Source organism: Falco punctatus (genome assembly GCF_963210335.1).
Source record: "Falco punctatus genome assembly, chromosome: 8".
NCBI classification, from domain to species: domain Eukaryota; kingdom Metazoa; phylum Chordata; class Aves; order Falconiformes; family Falconidae; genus Falco; species Falco punctatus.
The window spans coordinates 58654960-58675799 of NC_137588.1; the positions used below are offsets into that span (position 1 = coordinate 58654960).

Below are 20840 nucleotides of genomic sequence, written 5' to 3' on the forward strand. Positions count from 1 at the left end.
TTTCCGTTATTGCAATTTATTTATTGTTTCCAGCCAGGTCCCCAGGGGTACATGGGTTCTTCAGCTGATGGACAAAGAGGAGAAAGGTGGGTTTGGAACAGGACATCAGTTGAGCATCGTAAATGTTTAATGTTTAAGGAACAAAACTTAATTTTCTTTCCATTTGCTTGTTGCCTCCTGCTTCTGTGGGTAGAACAGAGCAATGAAAGCTTCCTGCCTGAATGGTGGCTTATGGCAGCAGAATTCCTCTGTGGGATTTGCTCTGTGCATCTGTCTGCACAGCATTACAAATATGCTTACAAGTAAAGCAGCTATTAACTGCATTTTTACCACGAAATTTACTTTTCTGATTTAACCATAGTGATTAGAAAAGAATCTTTTATGCTGATGCTCCTGCTTTTGCAAGATTAAATTAGGGTAACATTAAGAACATGACAAAAGCCGTTGTAGAAAGCCTCTGTTAAGGTAGAGATTTTTGTTAGCTGGGTTTGCTAGATGTTCTGACAACTGTCCTATAGACTGTTAGCTGCGTGTCCCACTGTGTGTCACTGCTGAAAACGTTTGTGTAGGTGAATCCTCAGGTCTGATTTTCACGTTGATGGGGAAGCCCGTGCTTGCTCTGGAGTCACGGCTGCACTGCTTTTCCTTCCCGCTGATGCTGAAGTTACCAGAATACCCTGGCAAATATCTTCAGACTGGTGCAATTCTGCAGTGCAGCAGGTTCAGACAGAGCCTGATCCTTGATGACCAACTATATGAAGCAAATCTGGCTTAAGTCAGTCAAAAAACTTAGATCTTTAAGCAAGGCATGCAAATAACAGTAGGAAGGGGAAAATATCAGCTGCCAAGTGCTAGCCACTAGCTTGTGGAAAACAGAGCACAAGTTTCAACTCCCAGTGTTCCTCTCCTGTATGGTTGTGTTGGTAAACAGGCAGATTCCCAGCTCCTCATTAGTTTCTGTTGTCCAGCCAAGCCCAAGGTAACTGCTTTTTAACATGCCAATGCCTCTGGTAACTTGTTCTGTTGCTGCTCTTCAATTATCACCTCCTCTCGCTGTCCTGACTGGAATGACTGATGTAGAGTTGCCCTGAAGATGGAATTTCCTTGCAAAGGCCTCAGCTGTTGGAGCAGGTCTTGTGTGTCAGTGAAAAAGCAGTGAGACAGCTTAGTGTGGTACAGCTGGTGGTCCTGCCATTTTCCATGAGGCCGGGAAGAGGACAGGCTGTATGGGATGTTTTGTACGGGAGCTTACAGGGATCTGCCTGTGTTAACGATGAGAACTTGGCTGGTTAGCTTAGCACTAAATGCCCTTGTGACAGTGGCTGGTATAAGGGGAATTCAAAATGGTCCCAGACTTGAGCTTGTTCAAATCCTGCTGAAGAAGATGACAACCCGAGACCACTAGCTTAGCTTCCACAGAGAATACTTACTCCCCTCTCCCCTACCGTGCGAAGTATGTTTGAGTCTAGCGAGAAAAGCATCCGTGGCGATGGGGAAGGGAGACATGTACTACAGCTCATCACTTTCTGGCAGAATCCGCGCCCAGCCCTGTGGCACTCTGTTGAAGTTACGTCTGTGGGAAATCACCTCCAGAGCGCTCAGGTTATCCAGCTCTGTGGCAGGCATGGAGAACAGGTCGCCGACCAGTGCTCTGTCAAATGGGGTGGGATTCCTGCAGCACAAGAAGTGGGAGACACTTAGCACAGCAGGCGGAGAGGTTGTGCGTGTTGTGAAAATGATAAAAAAAGCAGGTCTGGATTTACTGACTGAGCCCAGCAGCAACCTGGCCATGCTTATAGCAAATGACAACCCTCCTCTTCCTCCTTGGGACACTGTTAGAGCCTCTGCTGGCTCAGTGAGGCTCTTCTCCTGTACAGAGCCAACCTCAACTCAAGCTCTGGCAAGCCTGGAGAGTGGGGTTTGGTGCCTGAGCGTCGGTTGCCCTGCAGGGGAGGGAGGAAGCATGTTGTTACCTTCACCGTAGTCTCTCTTGATGGGCTCCACCAACAGCAGTAGAGGTGTGGTGCACGTGAAAGGGGCTAGATTAAGAGAGCAGGTGACAGTGACAAACACCCTGGTCTTTAGAAAGTGACTTGTCCACAGCTAATGTGTTCTGCAGAGGGCTGAGGCTGGTGGTGCTGCCTCCTGATCGCTCTAGCACATGTGCGGCAAATGTCTTTCTCTTGGCCCTAGCTCCAGTCTGCCTTTTGGGACAGCTTCTCTTGAACTATGACTAACAGGAGGAGCAGTGCGGGGGCAAGAGCTGTCATCCCTTTCTGGAGAAATGTGAAAAGGGACCAGGAACAGAGTGCCAGCCCCCGAAAAGCCAAGAATGTTGGTTTTGGAGCAGCACATGGAGCCTGAGCTATCAATGAGGCATAGCTGGGAGTGTTTGCTTTGGGAAGTGCTGCTTGAACATGAGTAACGTGGCACTGTTTTGCAACAGAGGAGAAATAAGGGGGGGAGAGGTAAATGAGAGGTTTATTCCGGAAACTTTCTCCCTTCTGGGAAAAGACAGTCTTTCAAAGCTTGGTTTTCACTCTCTGTTAAGGCAGCGCACCTTAGCAAGGTGGCCAAAGGTCTTTGCACTGCAGCCTGCACGTTTAAACTTGGGAATAAATCAGTCTGCGTTAACAGAGTTGCTGTTGAGATGGTGAGCTTGCCTTTGCCCTGTGACCCATGTGGGCTGTGCTGGGATTCACCTAGCTTTAGGCAAGATCACTGGCATTTTACTAGCCGATTTGTTCCAAAAAACTTGTTTTTCTGCAGTCTAGTACTTGATGAACTGAGAAGTGATTTAAAAGCCAACAGCTTGCAAGATCATGAGAAGCCCAGTTAGAAGCAGATTGGCTCTCTGAATCTTCATGCCTCAGTGAAGAATTAGAGGAGGTGGCAAGAGGCTTGGTGTTAAATTAGCATCCATCTGTATTAAATAACAGTTCAAGACTTTAAATAGAAAAGGCGCATGTGAGAAGGGAGAAATTGTACAGGGTAAAGCATTATTCAGAAACATGCCCTTGCTTCAGTCCCTGTCCATAAATAAATATTGAGGCAGGAACATGGCTAAATATTGAAAGAAAAGAGCCAAGTGTCTGCAGCAGCTCCTTGCTCTCCCCCTGTGGCACCTCCTCGGATGTTACTACGCCGGGAAGGCTCATGATGGCTGAGTACTGGGAGGGAGACCCTGAGCGAATAGCTAATACAGCCCCTTTGCTTCCTCGGCTTGCCTGTGCCTGCCCGTGGGGTTTTGTCCCTTCTGTTAACCCTGCCACCTCCTTTCTCTCCCCCTCAGCCCTACTCCAGTGCAGAACCAGTGGGATGTCGTGCTTTCACTGGTATGGAAGGGGGAATGGGGGCTGGGTGTGCGGCAGCCTTGTGCTGTGCATCTCACCAAGGCTGCTCAGCAGAGCCGGGGGGCTGAGGGAGAGGAGAGCAGCAAAGGGATGGTGGGACCATCTGGGACGCCGTTCCCATGCGGAGGGGTTGTAGTCCCCCACAGCCCCTTCTGCCAAGCATTCAAAGCACAGCAGTTGCGTCCCCCACAACTTAAATCCGACCCTGGTGTGGGCGCAGGAAAGCTGCCACCTGCAGAGGCCCAGCTCCATGGCAGCTGGTCTGATGGGGAGCAGTGCTGTGCCTTGTAGGGAGCTCCGCTGAGAGCTTGCCTACTGGAAGGTGGCTTTGGCCAGGCCACCATGGCTAGTGGACTTTCATCCTCATGAAAGAGGCTTTCAGTGAGGAGGAGAGCCAGGACCTCGGTTTGCAGATTGCCCGGCATGATGTTCAGCTTACAAGTTCAGTTCTCATTATTCTGCCTTGGGCTGCTGGTGCTTCACTGCCATCAGGTCCCATCCCCTGGATCCCACCAAACACCTTTCCAGAAAGGAGATTTTCCTTGGCAATCTCTGTTCCAGGGTCCCAGCCTTGATCTGGGTGTAATTTGGAGGTGCAAGGAGGCATCCACCATGCTCCATTGGAAGCAGCCACAGGGCATGGAGCTTGCCAGCCTGAGCCACCAGAAATGCCCCAGCCTGGAGACTTCGGTCTCAAGCAGGTGCTTGGAAGGAATCTGGTGACCTCTTGGCACCCTGTGGGAAGATTAACCTTATACCCCCACCACTTCCAGCAGCTGCTTGGATACCTTAAGGAAACCAGGAGAGAGACTTGGCACTATCTGTGTCATTCCTCCACCCAGCCCAGAGCTGAGCCCAGCTGGGAACAGCAACAATTCCTTCTCCAGGACCATGTGTGTGAGATTTAGTCCTCCCAGGTTTCATCCCTGTGGTTACCCAGTGCGATCAAGCCGCTTAGGGCTGTGCAAGCCAAGTGGTGGAGCTGAGGGGAGATCTGGGGAGCTGCTGGAGGTAGCGACCTTTGCAGAGGAGCCATGGAGGAGCTCCTGAGCTGGAAAAGAGCCACCTGAACACTTTCTGCTCCCCTGTGGCGTATAAAGAGGGCATGGATCATTGCGTTTCCCTGGCAGGACGGTAGGTGCTTCTCGAGGATGAGGGGTTTGGCCAAGGGGTGGACAGGGTGTCGGTGCCTGCTCAGCCAGGATTACCTGTTGAAGCTCCTGAAGTCCCATGGAGAGGGTCTCATGGGCAGCTGGTTCTCACTGTGCACAGCATTGTCCTTGTCACCGAGGAGCTCGTGCCACGGGGAGCGGTAGCCCTTGGGGATGGCGGTGATGTTGAACTTCTCTGGGGGAACTTCTTTGAGGGGGCTCGAGTACCCTGCACAGGGGGAGGGATGGTGTGGGCTGCTGTGGCCTCGGCTGGGCTGGGGCAATGTGCCGAGCAGGGGAGAGGGGGCTGGGAACAGCCCTGCCTTCGCATGGCCACGGAAGACCTGCTGCTGGGGGCAGGATTACATATATATAACGAATATATGTTATGCGTTTATATACATTAAAAACTCTGAGGGAGGATTTTGGGGAGGACCCCTCGGCAGGCAGCAGTTTGCTGCCTCCAGCCCTGTGTTCCTGCCGTTACCATGGTGTTGGCTTTGGGGTGTAGGTGGCATTTACCTGGGGCCAGAGCGTCAGGGTTGAGGACTTTGCTCATCTGCAAGACTTTCTCTGTCTTCTTGGGCACTTCAGGGGGGCTGCCCTGGGGTGATGCTGCCACGTGGAGCTCAGAGTGATAATTCTGCTGGTCCCCAGCATCCTCCCCTGCCTGCAGAGGGGAGAGTCAGTGGGCAAGTGGGCATGGGGAGCTCCCCCTGCCCTGGTCAGGACTCAGGAGGCTGTCAAAAGTACTTTGGAGCTTCCTCCACCTACTCACCATCCACTCATTTGCAGTTCCGTCCACGTCACCTTTCTTGGTGCAGTATGAGCCACCCGCTCCCGGCCCTGGGAGCTGCAGGAGGTGAGGAGAGGGGTTAGCAGGTGCAGAGGAGGACTGGCGCCATCCCCGTGTTCTTTGGTGGGTGCTGAACCTGATGCTTGCCTATCTTGATGCCCAGGCCACCAAGCCATCTCTCCCTCCATCTCAGTGTAGCAGGCAGCTGAGCACGGCTGCCCTGCTGAGAGACTCCCAGCCCTGCCAGGAATTGCTTCCCTGCAAAGGCTGTGAGAGACAGGGCATGGCGCTCCCGCTCGGAGCCGAGGGATGAGCTGCAGACCCACCTCCCTGGAGTTGCTGGGATGCTCAATGATGAAGCGCTGCATCCGCCTCTGGCGCTGCTGGAAGAGCTGGGAGCCACGGTTGTTCCGCAGGGAGAGCTCCTCAATCATCAGGTCCTGCGATGTGCTCACCTTCTTGCCCAGGTCCAGCTGGGGCTCTGGGGAGCCCAGGGAAGAGCACAGCCACAGCTGAGGCTGCTGCAGTGCTGGGGACCCCCATGCCCAGCGCAAGGACTGTGGGTCTCCTCATTGAGGTCCCACTTGCACAGCTCAGCCATGCACCCTCACCGGGAGCTGTGCCAGGCACTGGTATTTCCTCAGTGGGGGGATTTCTCAGGGAATCATCTCAGCCCCAGAGGCTCAACCAGCCTCCACTGCCCCTGTGCACGGACCCCTCCAGCCTTTGACATGCAGTTGCCGCCCCTTGGGGCTGTAGCGTAAGATGGGACCAAGAAAGGCACAGGGTCCCTGGGGAGCAGGGCCAGTGGCCTCAACCAGAGCTGGGTCTGGCCCCTGGGCAGGGCAGGCAGTGCTGCCCTGGGGCTGGCAGCACTCCTGGCTCTCCCTTACCGGCTTCAGGGCCCGGTCTCATGATGGTCATCACTTGCTGCCGTGCTCCTGGGGCAGCTCTGTGGGAGGGGGGTGAAGCCTGCCTGGATGGAAGAGAGAGGCAGTCTTAGGGTGACACCAAACGTGGGGATGCATCAGCCCCAGGCATGCCATGGGGAGAGGCCAGGCTTTGGCTGAGCATCTTCCCTGGCCAGCATCGTCCCTGAGCATCTCCCCTCAACAGCATCATCTCTGTGCTGCTCTCCGTTCTCTTCAGTGGATGTAGGGAGATGTTGCAAGCATGCTGCCACTCAGCCCTTGCCTTGTCATCTTTCCTCTCTGCCTTTCTTTAAGCCAGAAAATGTCCTCAGCTCTATCCTTGTCTGCAGCAAGCTGGTGTCCTCGTGTCCTGAGCCCCCTCGGAGCAGCACCCACTGCCTGCCGCCTGCTGGGCAAGCAGGGGCCCTGGCTGCCACCCCACCAGCACCCCCGCCTCCACATAGCTATTTTCAGCTGCTGGCCCTGAGGGTGCAGGAGCTGCAATGCTGACCCTGCTGGGGACCTGGGGAGCCTGGCCAGCGGCAAGACGAGACCGGGTGCAGGGCTGCTGGGCTGGGTTGCTCCTTTGCAGGGAGAGGGCGGGAGACCAGCCCTGAGCCCCCCGGGCTGCCCACCCTCAGCAGCACCCTCCTGCACTGCTGAGGTGTTTGGCTCAGCAAGCACAAGGAGCAGGGTGGTGGCTTGGCCCTGTTCAGTGCATCTGGCATCCCTCAGCTCAGCCTGATGCTGTGCATCTTCCCCTAAGATCCCTGGGGAGCAGGGGGGCCCGTGGGGCCGCAGGTGCCTGGCATGCAGCTCCCTGCCAGCTCTGAGATCAACATTCACCATCCACATGGTGAGCCTGGGACCTGTGCCCCATCCTTCCCTTGACCCCCCTCCGGGGTGACCATACCCTGACCCCCCCGGTAGTGAATGTCCCCACCACCAAGGCTGGGACATCCCCAAGCCCAGTGTACCCACCCGTCAACCCACTGACCGCAGCCTGGGACCTCACCTCACCTACCTGGCCAGGGGACGCCTCAGACGCTGGGGACTAAAGATGCTCTCCTGCTGCACAGAGGATGAGGCCAAAGACAAGCTGCAGCCACCAGTGCTCGGTGGCCCTGACTGGCCCTCTGCGGCACCCCTGGGCTCCCTGCTGCTCGCCCCAACCCGTGCTGGGCTCCAGCCCAGATGCCAAGGTCTGTCCCAGGACAGCAGTTATTTCTGGCTGAGAAAGGGGGCGGAGCAGGGCTGACCCTTGGGGACCGGGATGCCGTCACCCCAGCACGGAGCAGGGCTGACCCTTGGGGATAGGGATGCTGTTGCCCTGGCACGGAGCAGGGCTGACACTCAGGGACTAGAATGGTGGCTGTGCAGCAGCAGCAGGAGGTGGCCACATGCCACATGTGCCCAGGCCACCTCGGGAATGGATCAGGGCCAGGCCGGGTGGGATAATGGCAGTTTATTTCTGAGCTGGGTATACAAGTGTGTGGCAAAGGCGAGTCGTGGTGCCTGGTGGAGTGAGGGGGAGTCTGTGTCCCGGGAAGAGCAGGCTGTGGGGTGCGGGAACCTGGGGAACAGGGATGGGCTGGCTCCAACAGTGTGTCCTGCGGAAAGGGAAGGGGTGACAGGGGCTCCCTGAACAGGGAACATGCCAGAGCCCTGGCAGCACAAATGCATCCTCCCTTCCTGGTGTTGGTCTTACTGGCACCAAGGCTGTGTCCTCTGGGTGGGTGGCTACGGTCACTGCCATAGCACCTCTTGGCACCCCAGCCAGCTCCTGCTCACTCCGGGGTGTGACAAGTGTTTTGGGGACCCATTTCCCTCCCTGGACACCCGCTGCTCTCCCCAGGCTCTGCCACATAACTGTGTCCACCCTGATGCCCTCCTCTCCCCATCGCTCCCCCGCCCCAAACCTTCCTCTGACACTGCTGCCCTCAGAGGTGCCTCTGCCCACCCCCCAGCCCCTTGCAGGGCTCCCCATGGGGACAGCAGCTCGTCCCTGAGACACTCTAAGCATTGTCTCCTGCACTGACACCTTCTTCAAACCTTCTGCAACCTGTACCACTTCCTTCAGCTCCCCAAGAGCTCCCCACCTCCCACCCGCCCTGGCTACCACAGCACCGACTGGTCCCTGTGTGTCCCTCCCCTCCAGCCCATAGGAGTGGGGACAGGGATGGGGTAAGCCTGGGGATGGGGACAGTGACATGGTAATGGGATAGGGCTGTCCCTTTTAGCTTGGGCAGGGTGGGAGGGCACCTGTAAACGGTCCCCTTGATGTGGCAATAAATAACTTTGGCTCTCTTTTTGGTCACCAAGGAAGGATTTGGGGGAATTTCTTTGAGAAGAGGTCAAAAGTAAAAAAAAAAAAAAAAAAAAAGCAATGAAGAACTGAGGGGCTGGAATACAACATTAACTTTTCCTCTCTGAAAGCTGGTTCCAATTGCAACCATCCAGATCTGGAGGCTGGGAGAGGGTGCCTGGCCATGGCATGCACTTGGTGCTGTCCACCCCTGCCAGGTACACCACGACGCCCCGGGCAGCAGCAAACAGAGCTGCGGTGACACCCTGGGATGACACCTTGGTACTGGGGGCAGAGGGCTCACGGGGGACCGCCAAGTCCATCCCCATTGTGGCTGTGTGGCATGGGGCCAGCTGGCGGGCAGGGGCTGCAGAGGGAGGGGGCTGTGCTGGGGGCTGGCTCCCCCCATGCTGCCTGCTCTGCCTGCTCTGCCTGCTCTGCCTGCTGACCATGCAGTCCTGCCCCAAAAGGTTAAGGTGGTAAAAATAGAGCGGGGGCATGGGATGGCAGGCAGGCAGGAGGCACCTGACCCTGCTGGCATGCCAAGGGGCTGTGGCAGCTCCTCCGGGGACTGAGGATACGGGGTTTTGGAGACCTCAGCCCTGAGGGTTGGGGTCTTCCCGGTGGGGATCTGTGGGTGGCATCACCTGGGCTGGTGGGGCTGGGGAGAGGGTGGGCTGGCCAGAGATGGCTCGTCTAGGAGGTGCAGGGGGCCCCTGAGGGCAGCCCCCCTGGCTTCAGCCGCAGGCTACTGGTCCAGCCCCGGGGGCAGAGGTTGAAGCTGTGGATGCCCGGGCTCTTGGTCCCCGAGTCTTCGGAGTCAAGGGAGACGTCCGAGTCCGTTGGGGACCGCGAGGTGCAGCGCTTGGCCAGGGCCCGCCCGCCCACCACGGGGGATGGCAAGGGGCTCTTGGGGCTGGGGGACAGCCGGGGGATGGGGCAGGAGGACATGCTGGGTGGCAGCACGAGCCGGCGCCCCTCTGCCCAGGCAGCTCGGGGCATCCCAGGGGAAGCACAGAACTGGGGGCTGTCCGCCCGGGGCGATCGCAGGGGGCTTTTGTGGGTGGGTGAGGGGCTGCCCAGGCTCCCCGGCACACTGCTGGCAGCCTGCAGTGCCATGGCTCTGCAGCCCTCCGGCCGCGCTGGCCAGGGGGACTGGGGCAGACTGGGGGGGCCGGCAGGGATGGGGGTGAAGGGCCGGAAGCCCTCCGGCCCCACGGCTTTGGGACAGGAGCTCTTCCTCCGGGCAGCGTTGATGATGTTCCTGGCGAGCCGCGCTTGCATCTGCCGGCTGGCCCGGGGGTCGGCGTCCTGCCGCAGTGGGGACAGGGACCTCTCGCTCCATGGAGGGGACGTAGGGGGTCCCTCATCCAGCTCGGGCACCGAGGCCGGGCTGGCCCAGCCGTCCAGGCTGCCCGGGCGCCACACCAGCCGGGGCGTCCAGGTGGGCGAGGCGGGGAGGGACGGCCGCCTTTCCTGGAGGGGGACAGACAGCGGGTTAGTGCCGGCACTGCTGGGGGGGGTGAAGGGGGGAGAGCAGAGGGACAGGAGCAGGATTGGTGCTGGGGCAAGCTTCGTGCTGGCTCAGCCCCACAGGAACTGGGGATGTATTCTCACGCATTGCACCCCCTGCAAGGGCTCCCCAGAAATGCATTTGCCTCTGCACCCCATCACCGGCCAAGGAAGTTGGGTCAGGCTGAGCCTGCAATTAATCATCCTTGCCCAGAATATCACCCTGGGCCTCTCACTACCTGCGGCTTTCCAAAGTCTCCCTCCGGGTGATGCACAGAGACCCCCCGTGCTGCCCCAGGGGTCCATCGCCCAGCAGCTGCTCCCCAGCCAGCAGGAAAGAGAAGAGCCAGGTCTGACAGCGCAGAGAGTGTATTCAGAAAGGGGGGGGACAGGGAGAAAAATGCAGGAGAAATAAAAGCATAGTCGAAAGGCAACTCATTACCACGAGGGGAGTGGTGGGAGCGAGGGATGACAGAGGCACAGCTGGACCACGAGCATCAGGCCAAGCATCAGCCAGCCCTGCCCTCCTCTGCCTGGCACATCCCTCTCTCCCGGTCGTGCCAGCAGCGCTGCCTGCCCCCAGCTCCAGCACTGAGCTTGGGAAGGGACAGGGACCTCGCACTGTCCCTGGTCCCGGCACCACGGCGCTCTGCCATTCCCCCGGGGATGCGGCTCTTCCTCCACAGTGTGGAAGAAAACGAGGACAGATCCCAAAGGAGCAGCAAAAGAGAGAGGAGCAGGCACAGTGAGGCAGAAAGGCGAGGTGTCCCCTCCGGGTTTGCTTTGGTAGGAGGCCGATAGGAGCCGGCAGGACAGAGGGGCTGCGGGTCAGCGGGCAGAGCCGGCAGTGGCTGGCTGCGGGAGCTGGAAAGGCAGGAGGCGAGGAAAGGACGGAGCCAGCGATGCGATGCTCCATACAGTTTCCAGGTGAGAGAAGAGAGAAAATGCTGGCAGCCCCACAGGACGGGCAGGCTCCAGATGGCTCTTTGGGATCCCGCGGGCTCTATGCCCCCTCTATCCACTGTCCCAGCACTGCAGCCTCCCAGCTACTTCTTTTTTCTATTTCTTTTTCCCCTCTTTTCTGTGGTTGGTTTGGCTTATGGCACACCTGTGAGCAGTTAGGGAGGACTCGGCCAGTGCAGAGAAGCCTAAAACCCCCATGTTTTTCTCTCTGCCACCACTACTTGTAATAAAAAGAAGGTTTCCACACCTGCGGCTCGATGCCGGCATTCCTGGTGGAGTAGGAGGGTCTGGGTGCCTGGAAGCCTCCCTTCGCTCGGGGTGGCAGCAGGCGGCATGGGGAGGCCAGCAGCACCTCGGTCGGGGCTCCAGGACCAACATGGCCGCTGTGATTCAGGGCCAGAGCCCCGGTGGTGCCAGGAAAGGGGCTGGAGGTGGTCTGGCCGGCACTGGGCACAGCGGGAGGATGCCAGACAGGGGAAGGAGGCAACGGAGAGGTCGGGCAGGAGGTTTGCTGGGGGTAGGAGTAGGCATCAGGAAGAGAGGGTCTGGGTGGAGGCATCTCCCGGGGCATGGACCTCGCCGGACTCTTGGATGGAGAGAGGATGAAGAGCGAAGACTGGAGCTGGTAGGGCTGGTGCTTGGAGATCTCCAGCTCCTTCTGGGAGACCTCGTTCTCCATCAGGTTGCTGCTGTACAGAGAAGCTGGGGGGGTTTTGGAGGGTCTGGAGGGACTCTTGGAGGGGTGTCTGGAGACCATGGGTGACAGGCAAGCACTGGCATCGTATTTCCAGGAGGGAGGCAGGGACATCGTGGGTGATGGGGACCGCAGCAGCTCTGGCTGGGAGGGAGCCTCAATGATAAACTTCTCCATCCTGGACTGCCGGCGGGCAAAGAGCTCGGCCCCCTTCCCTCTCGCTTCACTGAGGTTGTGGCTGGGCTGCGGCTTCGGCTTGGGCTGGATGGTGGGAGACTTGAGGCAGGAGGACCATGCTGGAGCATCATCAGCTGGCGGGATGTGCTGCTCACCCCTGGCTGCGCTGTTGGGGACAAAGTTGGCAGCTTCAGCCCCGAGGGCGAAGGGCTCATCCTCAGCACCGGGCTCCCCCTGGTCCTTCTGCTTCTTCCTGCTGTCTGCACTCTGAACCAGGTCCAAGAGATCAGGGTTGGGGCCCAGCTTTGGCTTCTCAACAAAGGTGAACATGGACTTTTTGCCAGCTCTCCGGGCGGCTGACTCCTCCAGGATCCCCGTTTTGGGCAGAGGGTTTGGTCCGCTCACCCCACAGCCCATGGGGGGACCTGGCAGCACCTTCTGCTCCCGGGGTGGGTACAGGGCTGAGTAGGCAGGGGGTGAGCGGACACGGGTGAGCGGCGGGGGGCTGCTCAGCGTCTCTGCGTAGGTGGGCGGTGGGGGCAGCTCGGCAGCAGGGGGTCCCTCTGTGGGCTGGCCACTGGTGCGGGGTGCCTGGGTGCCAAAGGGTCTGGCCGTCCGGTTCTTCACTGGCTTGGGCTTGGCCAGGGTGAGATGGACCTCATAGTACTGCCGGCCCTGCGTCCCGTTCTGCCGCTGGCCAGCTGGGGATGCCACCCCTGTGGCTGTCCCCACCGGTGCACTGGGCACCTTGCCAGGCACCTCGCTGTTCTTCCCTTCCTCGGGGCTCTGCGGCAGGGCAAGAGCCACTGTGCTTGGCCCCGCAGGGGCTCCCGCATCCCTGAGCCCCTCCCCCCCACTCTCCATCCCACTGGCCACCCTCTCCTGCATGCCATTGGTGGTGGCTGATGCCATGTTCTCCTTCAGGTAGACACTAAGCGGGACCTGCTGGACATCAGCAGGCAGCTCCCGACACGGGGAGGCGTTTGCCTGCAGCCCCTCTCCTGGCGCACTGGGCTGCTCAGGCTCCGGCTTCATCCCAGGCCCCTCGCCCTCCTCCATGGCTGCTTGCTGAGGCTGGGGTGCGGGGCTCAGCGGCAGGCCCCCACCATGCCCAGCCCCGGCGAGCCCATCGACGCGCTGCTTGCGGCGGTTGAAGAGCAGGACGCCCTTGGAGCTGGGGCTGGGTGCCGTGGTGAGCTGCACCGCGATCCGCCGGCTCCGTGCCTTTGCCTCCTTCAGCTCCTTCTCAGAGAGGCTGGCGCTACGGGAGAGACCTGGGCAGAGGGGAGAGGGCAGTTAGGGGGACTCAGAGGGGACGTGGGATTTTAGCCCTCCACGCCAGCACTGGCAGCCCTTCCTCCAGGTATCCCCCAGCATCCCAACCCCTTCTTCCCCAGCAGCTGGGTGAAGGCAGGAGTGATACTCCAGGGCTGGGGTACCCAGGGGGGATATCGTAGTCCAAGGGTGATGGGGACCCAGCGCAGCCCCCGCCAAGATGCTGAGCTGCAGCTCTGCATGCTGGAGGGACAGATGGCAAAGCCCAGGGGACACCCAGGGGCACACAGGACCTTTTCTCCCATCCCGCCCTGTATTTTGACTGGGTTCTGCAAGCCCACTGTGGTGACCATATGGGAAAGGAATTTCTCCAAGGGTTTCAGCAGGTCTTAGGTTGCAGCTCGCATGGTTTTGGCCCCTGGCTCAAAGAGGCGGTGGGCAGGGAAGGGGTCAGCTCGCGTTCCCCAGCCCCTTGCCCTGAATCCCGGCACGCTCAGCCCCAAACAGGGCAGGAAACAAACCCAGTGTCAGCCAGAAGATGCCAGCCCGCCATAACCTCATGGCAAGACCGGTGGCCAGCCCCATCTGGGGACTGATTGATGGAGCAACACGAGATGGCAGCAGCCGACAGAAGCTGTGCAGATCCTGACCTGCCGGACACAGACACAGCCCACAGCAAGGAGCCAACCTCATGCCTCGGGAGCCTACACAAGTGCTAAAAGCAAAGTGCTAAAAGCCAGGAGAAAGCCCCGCAGCAAGCAGCCAGAGTGCTGCTGCGCCTCTCGTGTGCTGGCCAGGAGGTCAGGGCACCAGCCCTTCCCGAAGGCCAAAAGGATGTGGAGCTGCCAGGAACGCATTTTCTCAGGGTGAGCAATTTCCTACAAGCTCACCCTGAAGCACCCGCGGGAAGGGCAGTGCCCCAGCCCTGCCGAGGCCACTGCTTGGGGACAGACACCAGTGCGGAGCACCGGCACTGCCCCAGTACCGGCCAGGGGTGCAGCCCCCTCCCCAGGTGATGCCGGGGTGGCTGTGATGGGGTGTTCCCACTCCAGCTCTGGCCAGGAGGTGGGTGGCCAGGGCTGCCGGCCCCGAGCCTCGCTCCCCCAGGCATTGCCAGCACCCGCTCCCCTTCCCTTCCCATCCCTTCCCTTCTTCCCTTCCTTCATGTGTTTCTCATTTTCTTGCCTTCTGTGCCGCTTGGGAGCCTTCCAGGATATTTTCAGCAGTGGCTCAGCCTAGCAGCGAGGGAAGGGATGGATGACTAAGCCAAACACTTCCAGCAAGCCCACAGTAAAGCGGGAGGGCTGCTGCAAACTGGGTATCTCCTCTTCCTCACCATTCATCCCTCCTGCCTCCCTCAGCACCCAGCAAGTCCCAGCCCCGGCCCCAGCACCACCAAAGCGTGCAGGATGGCCCTGCCTCCCCCAAGTGGCTAGAGAGGAGGAGGAGAGTGGATGAAGCCTTCAGGCTGCCCGACAGGAGGGTTTTGGCTGTGCACGGTGGAGAGAAGGCAGAGATGCCAGTGGAAACTCTCTCCTGGAGACAAGGAGCCTGTCCGCAGTGGCGACGCCGGCGGCCAACATCTCCCCCGGTTAGCGCCCGGTATTGTTTAATGCCCCATTTCTATTTGCTTTGGCGGCAGCACAGAGCGGGGCCGCGGTTTCCTCCGGCCGGGCTGGCTGGAGGGCAGCCAGCACCACAGCTCCCACTCCGCGGGGTCACCCTCACCGCCTTTATCTCCGAAAAGGAGGAGAAATACGGCCAAGGAGCTGTTGAGAAACAAGCCACAGGCTCCAGATGTCTGCAAATTTCATGCTCCTAGCCGAGCATCCCTGCTTCCTTGGAGGCCGAGGCCGCCTAAGAAGCCGAGCTCTCGGCGGAGCCATTTCGCAGCCTCTCACTCTTGCTACTGCCTTTTAACAGCAACGGAGGGGCCCTGGGGGATCTTGTCTGTGCTGGAGGGATGACTCAGCTCCTGGCCAGCCAGTTCCTGCTTGGACTAGCCGCCGGATACACTCCTGTGTAGCCAGGATCAGTGCCGGGATCTCTCCGCCAGGATTTTGCCCCCAGGTATCCCCATCCCTTGCTGCCACCCTGGGCACAGGCATCCCCCTGGGCCAGGGTGTGCTAAAGGGTGGGAGCCCCCACCTGAAATCCCCCGCCTGGCAACCATTCTCAGCATTGCCTTGTGGCACCCCATCTCCTACTCTCTTCCAGCAGCCCCTCTGCACCTGCCTACCTGGTACCCACCATTCTCTGCTGGAAATGAATCTCTCGGGATACTAATGGGGATGCTGGGGGTAAGAAATTCTCTTCACATGCCATTTTTCTCTCACAGATGGAAAGCACCAAAGCCTCCAGCAGGCCAGAGGAAATTGCAGAGGCCAACCTGAACACTGCCCTGCTTGCACAGCCACACACAGCCCAGTGGACAGACGGACGGACAGATGGACGCAGGCACCATTGCAAATGTGGCTCATCACTAATCAACCGGGGGTGACGTACCATCCCCAACAAAAGGACAGAGACCACCTCCCTCCCTTCTCTGCTCCAGCCTGAGCCGTGGGATCAGCATATCTGACCTGGTGCAAGAGCCTTTAGTCATCTACCATGGTGGCCCGAGGGACCCTGTCACCCGGGGTGGCTCCTGCACCCCTCGCTCCCCTCCCAGATGGAGGGAACATCCCTTCATCCTTCCCTGCCAGCCAGGGAGCCTTGGGCGGGCTCCGGCTGGGTGCTTCCTTCCTGATGAAAACATCCAGGTGCTGTGGAGGAGAAGGAGGGGCACAGGGCCTAAGGCAGCCCAAGCAGCACAGGGAGGAGGTGAAAGCAAAACTGTGCAAGGCTGAGGGTGCCAGGAGCTTGTGCAGCACTGGAAACTGTCTTCCACCCATTAACGCCAGTCCAGCCCAAAATCCGAAGGATAACCGGCACTTCTTGCGCTCTTCCACTCTTCCTTCCTTTCCACGCCACACACCGGCTCGCCACCACACTGCCCTTCGGGAAGGAAATGTCTCCCCTCCCCAAATGTCCTGGCTTCTTCCAAGAACAATGAATCCAGCCACGCCAGCCCTCTCCGCTGCTGTATCCCCGTGTTGGGGGTCCCCTGGCAGCCCCCAGCCCTCTGGTCCAGGGATGCTGAGGAAGGAGATGCTCCCTGTTCCTCACAGGACTGCTGGACTCCTGCACATGAGCAGCCGGCCAACAGCCCCGGAGTGCTAATTCAGTGCAATACACTCCAGCTCTGGCCAGAGAAGCCTATAGATCTCTATCTATATATTTATATAGGCACTTGCTCTATAGGTTTGCCATTGCTCATGGGGTGACTTCCAGCAACATCCCCCAAGTATAGGGCTTAACAGCTTCTTACCAAGCTGTCAGTCATCCTTCCTGCAGCAAGTACTGTGCTTTCTCCTCCAGAGTGAGGATGACGAAGGTGATGAAAGGCATTTCTGTTGCTCTCCCTTCCTGGCCAGATTGGGGAAAAACAATTCCTTCCAGCTCAGCTTTCCGTGCAAAGGATGGGTCCCGCCCCACAGCACTACTGTAGAGCATCTGAAGTCCAGCCAGGAAAGGCTGGAGTCACCATCCCACCCCCAATGATGGCAAAAGATGTATCAGACCCTCCTTGTGTCCCGCCCTGACCTGCCATGGACTTCAAGAGCTGGCATGACATGAGGATTGGGCCCCAAATTGCAGGGAGAGGAGATACCCAGGGCTCTCTGAGGCTGACAGATTCAGTGGAAGCTGCTGGTCTTGATGTGGCTGGGATGTCACAAGAAGAAAAACAATGACTTGGAAGCTGTCACCTTGCAGGTGTGGGTGGCTGAGCATCAGGCATGGTGGTGAGAAGCCCTTGCATGGAGAAGCCCGAAGATACCAGAGTCCCCGTAGGGCCAGCAGGATGAAACAAGCCATGTGAAATCTTGGCCTCAGGGCTGGCAGGCGACTGCAAAATCTTTAGTTTGGGCTCTGTCCCTAGCCTGCTTCTGGTCTGGATGCTCAGCCATCCCAGTGCTGCAGCCCACCTTGGCAAGTTCACAGGAGGATGCTCAGGGTGTCCCGCTGCCCCCCCCCCCCCCCCCCCAGCTCCAGGGCTGTCCAGGGCCAGGCAGAGCACGGACCAGAAACCCCAAATCCACCTTCGCACAGTGCAGCAGCTGTGATCCATAATGAGCAGGAACCTTTCCCCTTTTCCGAATGTTTCTTGGGCTGCTGTGGGTCAACTCAAACGGTGCCTCTTTCTGGCAAAATCCCACCAGCAAAACCAAGAATTAAACCAAGACAAACCCATTTCCAGAGGGATGCATGCCACCGTGCCACCTCCCTGCCACAAACCCAAATGCAAATCTAAAGCCAGGCGGTGCTGGGGAGGGTAATCCAGTGTTTTCACCCAAACACTGAGGGCTTTGGACACTGAGGAAATGTAAGCAGGTTTTTTGGCAGAGAAGCCAACTGGCCTTTTGCCCCAACTACAGCTGTGCAGGATTTTTTGCAATGTGCACTAACTCACACACATTTAAGTCTGCGCTTCCCTCCCGCTCACAGTTATCCCAAATAATCTGCTGCTAGGAAAACAAGGAGGGTAGCGCAGACATGCAGTTGAGCTAGCTAGGAACAGATACCATTCAAACACATGGATGAAAAGACAACAATTTTCTGCCTCGTTCCCAGCTTCCAACTCTCTTATACCCCAGATATAAAACCTCCATAAAGTTTTTATCCATGCTACCCCTCCAGACCCAAAAATCCCTGGCTCAGGCAGTGGGTGCTGTGGTGGGGGCAACCTCGCCTGCCTGGCAGGACGCGCTGTGCTGGGCCTCTCCTTGCGGGCGCCTTTGCCAGTGACAAAATCTGGCACAGCGAGAAAATTCGATGCGCTTGCAAGTTTTCCCTGTGCTCTGTTTGCAAGGGCTTTGCCGGATTTGGAGCTGTTTGCCTCCCCAAGCTCCTCCCGGCTTGCAGCTGTGCCCCTGCCTTGCCTAGTGCTCAGCACCCAAATCCTGCTGGAAATGGCCCCACAGTCTCCAAGCAGCAAGCCCTGGGGCACCCATCTCCCATGTGGGGGAGGAAGAGATGGGGCTGGGGGCATTAATATTGAATGGAGGCTGGCTGCCCCTGCCCCAGCCCCACTTCCCCAGGCTCGTCAAGCCGAGAGGATGCAGTGAGCAGCCCCAGCCCTGCATGCATCCGCAACGGGGAAGAACAGGCTGCTGCTACTGCAAAAGTGGAGGCAGCACCTTCCCCCAGCCAGCCAAAATTAAGCTTTTAGCTTTGCAAAAGAAGGCTGGAACCTGACAGACTTCCTCCAGGCTGCTCTGCCATCCATCTGCCCAGAGCGCAGCAAAGCCAGCCCATCCCACCACCAGGTAGTATGGGGACCCGATACTGGCTGGCAAGTGAGTCCCAGCCCTGCTGTGCCTGCTGGTGCTTGGATTTGCTGCGACACATCCCAGGCGGTGGGGCCCCGGTGACAGCCCTGCCAGGCTGGTGCCACGAGCCAGAGGCGCTGGCTTGGCAAGAGAAGGTCATCTGGCTTGGCTTGTCCCCATGGGATGGACGGAGCAGGGAGGGCAGTGGGATGAAACGGGGCCTTCGTCTGTCCCTTGCACAACCCCCGAGGGATCCATCCTGCTGGCTGCCAGCCCCAGGGACAGACCTCGTGTCTCCAGCACCGGGTGGCACGGCCAGGGGAGATCACGTCCCAGTCGCAGGGGTCAGGGGACATTGCCTTGGGAAGAGGCTCTGCAGAGCTGGAAGGTGCCACGCTGCCGAGCCCCCCACGTCCCCCAGCGCCGGACCTCCGAGGGTGGGCAGAGGGAACCGGCACCCACCCGGCTTATTTATAGAGAAAGAAATGCTGCCTGCCCCGCTCGCCTGCCCTTTGCCCACAACCGGCACCCCTCGGGGGGTTCCAGGCCCCCATGCTCCCCTGCCACCTCCATACACCCCCAGACCCCCATGCACCCCCAGCACCCCCCGTGCACTGCCAGCCCCCGCCACCCCCGGACATCCCCAAACACGGTACCCCCCTGGCACCCCCTGCTGCCCTCCGCCCCCCCGCCCCCCGCTTGTGCACTGGCACCCCTCGTCCCCCGGCCCCTGCCCCGGCCGCCCCAGCCCCGCAGCCCCGCCCGGGGGCAGCCCCCGCCTCCCCAGCCCCGGCCCTACCCGCGGTGCCGGTGCCGGTGCCGGTGCCGCCGCCGCCCCTCGCAGCCCGACTGCACCGGGGAGGAGGCGGCGGGCAGGAAAGTTGCGGCAGCTCCGCCCTCGGAGCGGGCCCAGGGGGGCGGCGGGCGGGGGCCGGGGCCGGGGGGTGGCGGGTCCCGCCGGCCCTGCCCCTGCCCGCCGCGCCCGCCCGACCGGACGGGACGGGTCCCCCTCCCCGGCGGCACCGGCAGCCGCCCCGCCGCCCCGGCTGCCCCCCGCGGCCCTGCTCTGCCGCTTCCCGTCCCGGCTGGGTCTGCCCTGAGCCCGCTGCCAGGGTGGGAGCAGGCGGGGCATCCCCCTACCCAGCCCTGTGCATCCCCCTGCCCAGCCTGGAGCATCCCCTTTTCCAGCTCAGAGCATCCCCTCATCCAGCCCGGAGCATCCCCCTACCCAGCCCTGTGCATCCCCCTACCCAGCCTGGAGCATCCCCTTATCCAGCCCGGAGCATCCCCCTACCCAGACCTATGCATCACCTTATCCAGACCTGTGCATCCCCCTCACCCAGACCTGTGCATCCCCTTTACCCAGCCTGGGGCATCCCCTTACTCAGCCCTCACCCCCTTTCCCTCCTCCCAGCACTGCTGGGGACCTGCAGCACCTTACGTTTCAGAGGCTGGCAGGGGAGCAGGATCTCCCCTTGCTGCCAGTTTCCCCAGTGCTGAAAGGGTTGGGGCGCTTGGAACAGGGCAAAAATCTAGCACTGGTGTTACCACCCTGGGGACCCTCCGGGAAGAGCACCAAAAGCCCTCTGCCAGGAGTGGTCTGCTCCCAGTGACAAGGGGACCACAGCCCTGGGATGGATGATTCCTGGGGAACCAGTATCACCTTGCACCTCCACCACCCTGCTCCTGCTGGGGCTGCAGAGTCCTTGCTGGCTGCAGAGCTCCCAGGCACTGCTGCAGGTGGGACCAGCCTCACCCCCTTCCCTTGCCTGTCCACACCACAGGATGAGCTCTTGGCCTTATTTTTTGCTTTTCTAATTTCCTTTCTGCCTGTCCCTCTTTGCTTTTTTGTGCTTTTCTGGTTTTTGAGGGAGACTGGCGCTGGCTCAGCAGCCCCCGGGGTGTGAAACCTTCCGTTTATTTGCACACCAGACAGAGAAACCAGTCCTGCCTCCTGCATCTCCCAGCTGCTGCCTCTACCCGGGGCTCCTGCGCTCCCCAGCCTGCCCCGAGAGGTGCCAACCAGCCTGGGCCGCTGTGCCAGATATTTGGGAGCAGCCAGCCTGGCCTTGGGCTGCTGGATGGGGACCAAAGGGGAACCTGGGACCTGCCTGGGTGGGTCTGCAGCGCTCAGGGGGCACCCGCTTGGCTCCCGGCTCTCAGGGCCACCCCTACACAGTTGTGGGGGTGGGTGGATGCACCTCTTTCTCTTGCAAGAGCTCCATGGGGTTGGGGGTTCCCGCACCCAGGACCAGCTAAGGAAAAGAGGAGCAAATCCCTGACATCTCCTGGGGATGCTCCTACAAACATCCTGCTGCAGAGGCAGCCCCA

General features: G+C 59.7%; 2 protein-coding genes across 3 annotated transcripts in view; both read right to left on the bottom strand.

The window, feature by feature from the left end:
- Positions 1 to 7508, bottom strand: MYOZ3 (myozenin 3). Of its 2 annotated transcripts, none has more exons than XM_080399423.1 (7): positions 7236 to 7508; positions 6194 to 6272; positions 5627 to 5781; positions 5283 to 5357; positions 5027 to 5174; positions 4562 to 4733; positions 1 to 1672 (listed from the first exon to the last, which is right to left on the bottom strand). In XM_080399423.1, the coding sequence occupies exons 2-7, from the start codon at positions 6222 to 6224 to the stop codon at positions 1510 to 1512; spliced, it is 744 nt and encodes a 247-aa protein (XP_080255549.1). In that variant the 5' UTR covers positions 6225 to 6272; positions 7236 to 7508; the 3' UTR covers positions 1 to 1509. The 2 variants fall into 2 exon arrangements, with proteins under 2 accessions (XP_080255549.1, XP_080255548.1); XM_080399422.1 differs by having other exon boundaries at positions 6194 to 6276.
- A 153-nt stretch (positions 7509 to 7661) lies between these two features.
- SYNPO (synaptopodin) overlaps positions 7662 to 20840 on the bottom strand; it is a 35579-nt gene continuing 22400 nt past the window's right edge. The window contains exons 2-3 of the mRNA XM_080399433.1: positions 11239 to 13136; positions 7662 to 9992 (exon numbers count right to left, since the gene is read on the bottom strand). Coding sequence (XP_080255559.1) covers positions 9213 to 9992; positions 11239 to 13136 — 2678 coding nt within the window. The 3' untranslated portion in view covers positions 7662 to 9212. The remainder of the gene's footprint in view (positions 9993 to 11238; positions 13137 to 20840) is intronic.